The sequence below is a fragment of the Drosophila bipectinata genome, chromosome 3L (assembly GCF_030179905.1).
Source record: "Drosophila bipectinata strain 14024-0381.07 chromosome 3L, DbipHiC1v2, whole genome shotgun sequence".
Taxonomy (NCBI): Eukaryota; Metazoa; Arthropoda; class Insecta; order Diptera; family Drosophilidae; genus Drosophila; species Drosophila bipectinata.
Genome location: NC_091738.1, coordinates 10,247,488 through 10,259,473, shown reverse-complemented (window position 1 = coordinate 10,259,473; position 11,986 = coordinate 10,247,488). Strand labels below are relative to the sequence as shown.

The 11,986-nt window shown below is 40.4% G+C and overlaps 1 protein-coding gene across 1 annotated transcript; it reads right to left on the bottom strand.

Moving 5' to 3' along the window:
* Positions 1-4,385: 4,385 nt before the first annotated feature.
* Cpr76Bc (Cuticular protein 76Bc) lies at positions 4,386-10,500 on the bottom strand. The gene is made up of 3 exons (XM_070279957.1): positions 9,941-10,500; positions 8,231-8,380; positions 4,386-5,562 (listed from the first exon to the last, which is right to left on the bottom strand). Exons 1-3 carry the CDS (start codon positions 9,950-9,952, stop codon positions 4,405-4,407), a joined length of 1,320 nt encoding a protein of 439 aa, XP_070136058.1. The 5' UTR covers positions 9,953-10,500; the 3' UTR covers positions 4,386-4,404.
* Positions 10,501-11,986: the final 1,486 nt, after the last annotated feature.

Sequence of the window (11,986 nt, the reverse complement as noted above, 5' to 3'; positions counted from 1 at the left end):
CCTGCAACCTGGCCAATTGTTGGGCCCCACCTTCGCTGTTAACGTTTTATTAGATCATACTCTCGCAAACGCCTCGGCTCGGCTCAAAAAAATAAACCGATCGGAAAATTTGCGTGGTGCATTGTTGGCCTTTTTTTCCATCATTTTTTTTTCCTGGCATACCCGTATGCTTTTAAAGCGACTTAATTTGATTTAGATTTCAATCGCGGCCATTGCGTGTAGCTTTGGAAAAAAATAAATGCATACGCAATTTGCTAGGCCCCCCCAAATAAAATGGACAAAAAAATATCATGAAATATAGAGAGCAAGCTATGTAGAAAATAAAACAAGAACTGTGGTATTAATGTCGCTATCAATAAATTTTATTTTACCTGTATGAGTGTGCAATCATGCGTGTTTTATTTTCATTTTCCTTTTTCTACATTTTTTAGCAAAAGATACATATTGGTGTGCGTGTGCCTTGGGCCTTGGTGGTGCATTAGTTGGCTAAAAGGCGCATTGCCACATCATAATCCGATACAATGTGTAACTAATAGAATAGCCCGGCGATATCGCCAAAGTGTTGATTTGCGGGCAATTAAGGTCACTAAGCGCGGGAGTGTAGATTGTAGATGACGTCTAGAAAATGGCCAAAGTAATGGGTTAACATGTCCGATAAATGGCCCGGTTGACATGGCTGATTTTGAAAAAAGTTTAAAAATGATTTATTATAGTTGCCTTTACACGATTTTAAACAATTATTTTTTCCATCTCCGCTAAGTTATATAATGGAAATTACTAAAACCATATTGCCTTTTGGCCAAGTCCAGACATCGCCCACGAATTTTCACCGCAGACAGCCGTTTGGCAGCAATTTAGCGGCATCAGTTTCGCACAAGGTGCGGAAAATGCATTGCCGCTCATAAACACAATCCATTGAGCTACCTAAAGTCATAATTTCAGATCAGAGCTAATCCTGCAGGTTTTTTTTTTGTAGCTGACTGCCCCGCTGGCATCACGCATACGCCATGTTGTGCGCACACAAAAAACAGAGTCGCCCAGTCGAGCCAAGCCCGTCGGCCTTTCTCAAAAAAAATATGGTATGTGTGTATATATTAAATACACGCACTACTTGTACTATAACACTAACTAAAACTTAAACTGGTTCGCAAAATATTTGCTGGGCTTGTAGAATTTTTTGGTGGAGATCAACAGATTGCAGAAAACATAAAATCATAGATTTTGAAATGTTTACGCAGCGACCTGATATTGAATAAGAGACAAACCATCTAGATATAGGATTCGCCGCGATACAAAGTTACATGTAAATGATCCGGCTGCTTGGTTAACTCGATGGCTGGCTATACTGGGGCGAAAATCAAGATTTTTCAATTAAAATCGAAGGAGGTTTGGGCTATGATTTCGTCATGATGCTAAGTAGGCATGGTCGTGAGGTAGCCATGGCCAGCTGTATCTATAGCTTATATATATATATAGTGTATACCAGATCTATAAACTCCTCGACCAAAACTTACGCAACCCAAGAGCTGTGCGTGTGTGTGACAAATGCGTGGCGAGGCGAACTAAACTCGTCCGGCGATCAGCCTGAAGTAGGTTAAAATTCAGCCAGCGCAGCTGACTTTTCGGTTTGCGTTTGCAAATGTTGAAAAATTAAAATTCAATCAAATTGCGAAAACCATTGGGGAGAAACCTAAAGAGAAAAACAAAATCACCCCGACAGACCGAAACATGTTTCATGTTCAATTAACAGCAGCCGTTGCAGTCCTGAAGTTTCCAGGAAAAATCCGAAGAAAATTGTTGGTTTGAACTCTTCTCCCGGCGAATGAGTTTCCAGACCTGAGAGCTATGATAAAAATCATATTATACCATGCAACACCCAAATCACCTGGTCTTAATTGGTTCACAAGGTTTATCTTTTCGGCACTAGCCTCTCGATCTGGATCGGCATTCTTTTCAATTGCCATTCGGACGCGATTGCGATTGCGTGTCTTATGGATTTTTTGTTGTCATTTTGTTTTTTTTTTTTTTGGTCTGGCTTGGTCTGGGCTTCTAATTGAAATGTCAACGCGTATGCTGCTCAATCAATTTTCCAGCCAACCATTTATGGTTGGGTTTTATTTCGGCAATAATCGCTTGGCCAGATTACTCCTGACACTTTTTTTTCCCCTCCATCTGGGTGTTTTTAATTGATTTGGCCGGCACGCGGTGTCAGCTGCAAGTCAGGGACAATGTGGCAGCGATGGCAACTTGATGGCTGCCACTGTTTCGAATAAACTGCTCCATTTGGAGCTCCAACTGCCACAAACTTCAGACACAGTAGACAGCTAATTAAGTCCGGTCATAAGGTGCGTTTAAATGGTAGTAGTTACAGCGGGGAAATGTTTATATATCGAGGGGTACTAACTATAGAAATGTTATACAATTTATGATATGAGTGCTACTCTTTCTTAGCTGTCTCTTTTTTTTATTCATAAACCGGATGTTATTGCTAACAATATGAGAGCCATTGCCATGTAGAATTATAATTCTATAAAATCATAGAAATGACAGATCTAATTAGCCTGCAGTCGGCCAAGCCCACAAGGTTATACTACTTCTGAATCAACCCTCTCTGCAATTCTACGATTCTCGTAAATATTTGTCATAATTAACACAGATTAGGCATTCGGCATTCTCAATAAACACTCTGCTGCACTTGATCTCCCACTAGCATGAGACCCCTCAACTAATCCAATTTAGTTAATCTCATGCATAACTAGTTCGATTACGGATCAAGTATTCTAATTACAGGTGCGATTGCGAATACTTTTTGTCAACGCAGCACATAGCATTTTGCGTATGGCATTGACTTGGATATATTCTTTTGATTTTTATTGCATAAATTGAAATTGCAATTGAAATCGAGATCCAGGCACCATAGTGTCAAATGGCAGATCGAAGAGAAGAGGGCGAATCAGAAATAAAAAATTGATCGGTAATATGCAAATTGCTCCCACATTGCCGATGTCGCTTTTCTAGGCGAACCAGTTTCCCAAGCAGTAAAAAAACTGAATCCAAACTGATGGTTAAAATTGATGATTATACTGTCAGAAAAAAAATAATAATTTATAAGCCTCAGGCAATAGTTTTCTTCAGTGTACTACCAATAAAATAGATCCTCTTAAATAGAGAGCATTTAAGAACCACTTAGCGCGTTTTAAGTCGCGTGAGAAATGTCTGAAAATCGATCGAGTGCAACAGATTCTCAGATTCTCAGATTGCAGACTGCAATTGGAATTGCTTTTTGGGAGAGTGACTTCGTTGAAGTGCAGAGGCGTTTGCCAGCGCTCCCAATTAAATAATTTACAATCTTCTAGATTAGGCGCCGCCTCCGTCGAACGACATTGAACGTACACGGAGGCCTATGAGTCACAGATCTGGCCAGAGACTCTTGAGACTTAGATCCGGTTTGCTGGAAAAGTTGCCCCGCTGACACGCACACCTTTTAAGGATCCGAGCCCCTCCTGATCCGTGCCCAGAGAACTCCGGCGGCCCGAAAGCAATTAGCGGTCTAAACAAATGTGAGAGACAATTCTCAGAATGCATTGCATTCGCATAATTTGCTGTCAAATAGCACGCGTTTTTTTCAGACCAAGATATATACTCTATAGAGGGGTGATTGGCTTTTTAGTGATATTATATGTACCATATAATAAAACTTTCAAAATCATAAAGTATTCTTAAAAAGGTTTAATTTCTCCATCAAACTGTCTAAATCATGTATTTTTGCTATCAATTTTTTTAACCCCTTATAATATAAGAGTATCTATAACTTTTTCCACCAAATATCAACATTTTTGGGGCGTTTTCGTGGCTGCGTTGTCGGCTTGAAATAATTAATGCGAGCTGGTGTTAATTTATGGTTGTCGCTTTCGTTGTCGGATGGCGTTGCTGTTGCAACTTGCATCTTGCAACGCAAAATCACAAAACTCAATTGGAGGTTGGGCATTGTACGAGATCCGCGAGATCAGAAGTCGGGGATCTTTGGCTATCTTGTTAGCAATTTCCTGTCAGCCCACGAGGCTTATTGTTTTGGCTTGGCCTAAGATCTTGTGTGATTTATGATGCAAAATCCTGGGCAAGTGTAACTGCCTCCAAGACTATTAAGATTTGGGTTTCCATAGCTTTTACAACTTTGAAATCCATATTCTTTGAGCTAGAAACAAAGTTCTAAAGGAATTCTAAAGAAATAATACCGCCTAACAGAACATCCATCAACCCTTTCAATAAAGCACCCGTTAAGACACGATTCATTTATTTAACAAACAATAACTAAATGCTTAAATACTAAACAAATAAATTACGCATACAACGGACAAAAATAAATTAAGGAAGTACTTATACGACAGATGTATACCCTACAATCTACAGCCCTTCCAAAGTGCGATAGCTGTTCGATTTGAAGCTGTGTCCTCCCGCGTACATGGGGACCATGTGCTTCTTATCCTGGCGCACCATGCTCTCCACCAGACTGGCCGAGGCTGCTCCCTGCTCGTCCTCCTCGAAATCGTCGAAATCGTCCTCCTGAATGTCGGGGAAGAGGACAGGTCCTTGCTTTTCGGGGCGGTGGGCGCGTGGCTTCTGCTTGGGATGCAGGGGACGCAGCTTCTTGGGTTTGCGGTGGAAGTAGCTGGAGTAGTCGGGACGGGCATAGCTCTTGGAAACGCTCTTGTACTTGTAGTGCTTCAGGCCGGGCGTGGTATTCACCACCTTCTTCTGGTGGATGTGGTTGTCGGAGATGCTGACCCGTGGCTTCGAGGGGGAGTAGCTGGTGTGCAGGGACTGTTGTGGCACCGACGGCTTGTGGATGTAGTTCTGGGGCAGCTCCTTGGGCTTGTAGTGGTCGTAGTAAGGATGCTGCGAGTGGACGGGAGATCCTGGGCTATAATAAGGACGGTACTCCTTGGGCTCGTTCACGATCACCGCCTTCCAGTCGCCCTCCTGAAGAGCAAAAGCCGGTTGGAGTTTCTGGGAATAGTCATCTCGTTCGCGGTCTCGTTCCCGCTCCCTCTCCAGTTCCCTTTCCCTATGGGCGGCGGCGATCTGCTTGTAGTACGTTTCCCTGGCCTGCTGGAGTCGGTCCCTAATACCCGGATCCATGTCCATAGGCACCTGCTTGATCCTGGCATGGGGCTTGATCTCAATCAGGCTGGGGATCTTCGGGTGCGAATGCGTCAAGTCCTCAATGGGCTTCTTCAGAGGCTTGATGTCAGAGCTCAGGACAATGTGCTCCTGATCCTTGCTGTAGTGATTGATCTTCGACTGCGAGGTGTCGTCGTTAAGTTGATTGCTGCCCTCCGGGGTCTCTGTGATCGGATGCGAATTAGCGCCCACCGTCTTGACAATGGCATTGAAACCCTTCTTGGCATCCGCCGTATAGTGAACAGTGCGAATGGAACCATCGGGTTCGAGGATACTATAGTGTCCCTTGACGCCATCGCCATCCCGGGATTCCCACTGGGACTTGACATCGCCAGTATGCAGATCCTTGACGCCATAGCTAAAGGCATAGCCAGGATGTTCCTACAAAGAAATATGCAAAAAAAAAAACAATACAAAATCTGAGACCATTAAATAATCAAATCTCCAGCGACTTCAAACCGCACCTAAAATTCGTACGCACATTTTTCCAAAAGTCCCAATGGCTATGTCAACGTCTGTAGAATTTTATGTGTGTTCATGGCGACAAAAAAATATACAAAAAATTGAATAAAAGCCGAAAAAGAAGTAGAAAAAAATGAAACAAATTCAACCTTTTTGTGTCAAGGCAAGAGCGCGCGCTGTGCACAGTTTGAGAGCCACTGGAGGAGGCCTTTGGGTTGGGTTTTCGGTTCTTTGGGGGATTGAGTTTTCGTTTGATCTACAACCGGCATTGAAGTCAAACCAATTTAATTAATAATTAAAACGATTTAACCCTAGAAATTCATAAATTTAGTTAGGCCTTAGTTATGTTAATGAAAATATTTATTAAACTATTTTTTTAAAGTCTTTATTTCTAAATATTTATTCTTAATTAATGTAAGCGTTGCCTTATCCTTTTATAATGATAGTGTTAAGTGCCTACGACTTTAGTTTAAGCTTAAATGACATTCTAGATTGTTATTTATAGCCTCTGTACCACACATTAACCCCATATAGACGGTCACTAGAGAAACTGAAAAATTTACATAAATTCAATTAATATAAAATGTAGAGCATTCGGTGTCATTTGGACACGTTAGCTTATGCGTTTTCCCCTTCTTTTTTGGCACCTTCAGTATTTCTAAGGCAAATTGCAAAAGTTTTTCGCATGCTTTGGCGCTGGCTTCAATTAAGCGCAGACGTCCATAAATGGCCACGCACACTCGCTTACAAATGCCCGCTTTTTTGTATTTTATTTTCTTATTTTATATACATTTTTTTTTGTCTATGGCTGGCTGCCTAGCAGTAGTATTGGATACTTTTGGTAGTAACTGTTGGTGCTGCTGCAGTTGTTCGCTGCCTATCAATTTTAACTCCCTGCTCTGCTGTCGCTGTCCGGACGAAACAAATGATTACAAGCGAGTGTAACCTGAGCAGCAGCCATCGGTACAGTAAAGCATCCTTACAAGGAAACTGATTAATTGGGGAACCCCATATATTCTTCCCTAACCACAAACACGGAAGTTGTTAAACAAAACTGAATTACTACCATCACCATTTAAAAAAAAGTACTAGAACTTTAATTTAAACTTCAATAACTTAAAGTTATTAAATTCAAACTTCTTTCTTTAAAAATAAGCTTTAGTTTAGTTACTACTGTAATATAGATTAGTTTTTAGCCTGGAATATATGGAGGTTTTAATAGGAGTTGCATAAGTCAACTTATACCAGTGGCCACCCAGGAGATTGGTAAGAGAACAGCAGCAGCGGCATCGGCATCGGGCCCGGTTGGTGGCCAATTTTGTGGGTGCGTGTGAACTTTAACTCATAAATTTATGGGTGAGCAATTTATGATTTGGCTAACTGGCTGGCTGACTTTGCTGGCTAACAGGGCGTATGCGCGCAATCACTCCACAATTACATGCAAATTACGCATACGCAACGTTGTCAACATTTTGACAACAAATCGCCCGACAGATCGTGGGAGCTCCAGAGCTCAGAGCTCAGAGTCCGGGGCCAAATCAAAATATTTCTGACAGCTCCAAAACAGCCAGGCCAAAACGATCGAACAGCATGAAAAACATTTTAACATTTTTATTTTTTTATTTTATTATTTTTTCACCCAAAAAAACGCACCTTGTCGCCGAAACAGTTACAAAAGAAAAGAATTCAATCTCGCCTTCGGGCCACCTTTCGCTTGAGTTGACTTGACTTGAGTTGAATCGTAGGTGCAGCCACAAGTTGCCTGCCACAAGCTGCGTTTTATGCCATATATGGCGCCCCCAGGCTGTCGAATTCTCGATTGTGCCCCGATCGTGTCTGCACGCAAAACGCATTTTCGCATTTTCACATATTCGGCTACCTGCCAGTCTGCCAGCCAGCCTCCCCCTCTTATAGGCACCTAGACAACAACAACAAAAAAATAACAATGGAGTGCAAGTCAGGTATGGCCGGGCCAACAAGTTGATTTATGTGGGCGGCAAGTTGGAGGCGGTCATAGCCATCGAAAGATATTGAACATTCTGCACTCGCACTCGCACTCGCATCGAGACAACATTCACTTTCAATGGCGGAAAATGCGTTTTCCACGATCCAAGAGATTAGCTTTGGTACATATTTATGCGTATACCAGAGAATTTTGACTTAAACTACTTTGATGTATTAATCGGTGGTCGGTTCCGCTCTACTTTCTGATAGATCGATCAAATAAATAATTAATTGTGAGACGTCATGATTTATATGATTCCAAAGTTGACTAACGATCATTTTTATTCGTTTTTCGCTGTCAGTGTGGGATTATAAGATTTAGTTTTATGATGATTGATATGGCATGATTCTTATATCATACTCTAAGCTCTAGTTGGTTTATCTATAACCTATATATATATAACCTTATATATATATATAACCTTATATATTTCTATATAACCTTATATCTATATATAAGCTATAGAAAAACCATAGCATATTTATATGTACAATGTTTATGGATTAATCCCACTGTAATCCACCAATTTCCCACTCAATGAAATTGCTTAGTTTTACAGGTGCTTCAGTTTGGCTCACTTACATATTGTGGGGCATACTCCATGGTTTCATCATCATCGTCGTCGGCGACCACAACAGCGGCCCCGCCCCGAACAGCATCGATGGCGGGGAGGCGTGGCAGGAGACAGACCAGGGCCAGCAGGATGGCCAGCGACGGCGAATGGGTCGTTATCTGTAAAAAGGCATTTAAGCGGAATATGAATGCGTTTTTATCAATCGAGCGCTTAATAAACGAAGCGATAAAACAAGTTAAGCAAACATAGCAAACAGTTAATAAATTGCCCACAAAATTATTACGCGAGCATGCCTCGCCCCGGCTCCAAAAAAGGAAATCAAAAAGATTGAAAATTTTAAAAACTAAAGCCACGAAAAAAAATATATGGGAGACACAAAAATTAATTGGACAACGCACGGAGAAGCGTGTTTGGAGATTGGCTGCGATCTCGATCCCAGACCATGTCATACAGCGTTGTGACAGTTGTCAAATGGTAATAGCAAAATACACCTTGCTGTCCTGTCCAAAATTAGGCAGACAGATAGACGCAGGGGCACATTTGTATCGAGCATATATGACAGCAAATGCCTGTCTGTCCGGAGCGGCAGCGGGCAGCGAAAACTTTTTGGAGATTGATGGCTTTGCTTAAGACCAGTAGCTACAGTAGTTGGCCAGCCCGAGACCCAGTCCGAGCCCCTGCCCGAGATTTCGAGATGTAAACGGGTCTGGCAGGATGGTGGCCACTATCCACTATCCACTAGCAACTCTATACAATTCAATTTTCCCAATTGCGATTGCCTTGCATTTGTTTCTTTGCAAATTGCAAAATATTTCGATTTTTCGATTTTCGGCTACGAATTACGAGATCTCAGTTCAGCCCAGCCCCGATTGGCATGTGTCTCTGCTGGTTTGCTGCTTTGGGAGGGTTTCGATTTCAGTTTCGGTTTGATTTTGATTTTGAGGCCCAACTTGGTTTAATTAGCACAGCGACGACTGCCATTCAATATCTCTGCCAACAGCCAACGAGATTGGTCAAGAATGGCATGCCCGGCATGCCGATTGCAATGCCTCTGAACAAATAGAGGTGAGTTGCTCTTTTTGGATAGGCCATCATGGGCAGAGGTTCTAAAAAGAATGGTCTACAGTCCTGACTTAATTAGCTCTATATTGAGACTAATTAGCTACAATTACACTATTGGAAATTCTACATGTAAAGGTCATATATCTTATATTATGAAAAGTACAAAATTATATAGGCTTCCCAGAAAAAAAGATCATTTAATGGATTCATGTTTCCGCAAATCTTATATAAAAGACAATCACAGGCAAAAAAATTACAAAAAGTGTGTATTTCCGGAATAATGAATTTTAATTTATTATTATTTCTTTCTTGGTAAAAACGAGGAAATTAAATATATGAAAAAGTCAAGTCTGCACTATGTAAGTCTTAAGGATTATGGAAATACTATAGAATAATTCAATACTATAAAATAATTATGCAAAAAAACAAAAATTCTAATTTTCCTCCTTAATTATTGAATTAATTTAAACATAAAAATAATCCTTTATTATTGCCAAATATTAAAAAGACATTTGCATTCGTGGAAATATGCACGACTTTCACTTAAAGTGAAAGTTTTGATTTCTTTACTTTCGCTCTCGATTTCGAATTGCCGAAAAAATATGTGTATAACCAAGTGGTGAATAGATTATTTAACTAAAACCCACAACACTTACATACAACCGCATAATAGTATATTTTTATAAATTTTATTTTAAGAAAAGCACTAAACACTGTCACTTGGCGATTTAAAGCGCTAGGAAAACGCGCTGCAGTCGCTCGCCTGCTGCGAGTGATCCTCCTGTTTCAGATTTCTCGCCTCGATTTTTTCACTTTCCGCTGCCGTGGTCCAATGTCAAGGACAAAAACGTAATTAAAGCGTTGGCGCGGCATTGCCAAAGTATTTATAGATGAAGACGAAGACGGGACCGGCACTGAGCTGAGCTTTTCGCTTCGTTGTCGTTTTCCCGGCGACAAGATTTTCCGGCTTCACCGGTTCAAATCCACTTCCAACTCGCCAGACGATGCGCCACCGATGGCAGATTGCGGATCGCAGCTGGAAAACTCCGTTGGTGTGTTGTTTTTTGAATTGGATGTGGTGTGGGTTGCTTTGTCGCTTCCTAAGCTCGGTCTAATTGACAATTATACCTGGCTTGTGGAGATCTCCGCTCGTAAACCCGTTTAGCTGATGATTCCAATACCCTAACCAGGAGGGTTTTATAACTTTTCGTTTTTGTAGGAGTCAAAATTGTTGTTGCCAGGTTTTTATGGAAAAAGATGCTATTTCAAGTGCTAAAATCGGGAAGATATATATTATTTAACGATCTGCCAAGTATTCGCCGAGATATACACATTTTTAAAAAAAAAAAATGGAAGAATGGGTTCCACGGTTTTGAAATTTTTGTATGTACCCAAAATTTAAACTTTTCACGTGATTTTAAAGCTATATCTTGACTCTTACTCCACGTATAGGAAAACGGAAACTCATTTATGAATCAGAACTCTAATTCGCGTGGATCTGCGTTAGAGGATCAAAAAAATGAGTAAATAAAAGTTTTGTTCAATTTTTGGCCAAAACTATGATGGTACCCCTTTGGAAAATTGAAACAAATCTTTCAAAATTTTTGTTGCCATGTTTTGATGGAAAAAGGTTCTGCCTTAAGTTCTAAAATCGGGAAGGTATAACATTTATCGATCTGTCAAGTATTTGCGGAGATATACACATTTTTCCACTAAGAAAATTGAAAATGGGAACGACGTTTCTGAAATTTTTTAATTTGGACAAAATCTAAACTTTTCACGTGCTTTCTAAGATATATCTTCACTATTACTCCACGTATTGAAAAACGGAATATCATTTATGAATCAGAGCTCTAATCCGCGTTGATCTGAGTAGAATGATCGAAAAAATCAGTAAATAAAAATTTTGATCAATTTTTGGTACCAAAATTATGATGGTGCCCCTTTGGAAAATGGAAAAAAATGGCTCAAAATTTTTGTTGCCAGGTTTTGATAGAAAAGGATGCTGCTTCGAGTTCTAAAATCGGGAAGGTATACAAGTTTTCGATCTGACAAGTATTCGCCGAGTTATACACATTTACACAACAAAAATTTTAAAAATAAAGAATATCTCCATAAAGAAAACATCTTCTTTGAAAGAAGTGGAAAAGAACACGTTAAAGAAATTTAGTTTCTTCTATTTAACACGTTAAATCCAAATCGGCGTTTTACTGCAAGGGTATAAATGTTTCGTCTCTGCCTGAAATCCGTATTTATTTCTTGTTTGTTTTTATTTTTTTTATCAGAGATACTCCTCCTCCAGATTTGGCCATTCAGCATGCCCAACTTTTGGTTTCAGGCGCCGCATTCAGGCGGCAAGTAAAAGTCGTCGTCAACGCTTCGCTGCAGCTGTCTAATGGCATTATAAAATTTATATCTGCCAGCGTTACGTTTCGACTTTACATAAATTAATGGCGATTTGCTTTGGGAACGCGTCGTGTCTCCACTTTGCCAGTTAATCCTAGTTATCCGTGTTAAAATTAAGTGTTCAAGCTTCGATCGTACCAATTGCTAGGCTTGAGAAAATTTCCAACCGTCTTAGCTTAATGCTGGCTGAAAGGAGTTACGGTTGGTTTAACTACGATTCGCTTATTGTTTTAATGTGACAATAATCTCCTGATACTTCCTAGACATGAATTTTAATATGTGAGCAATATTAAAAG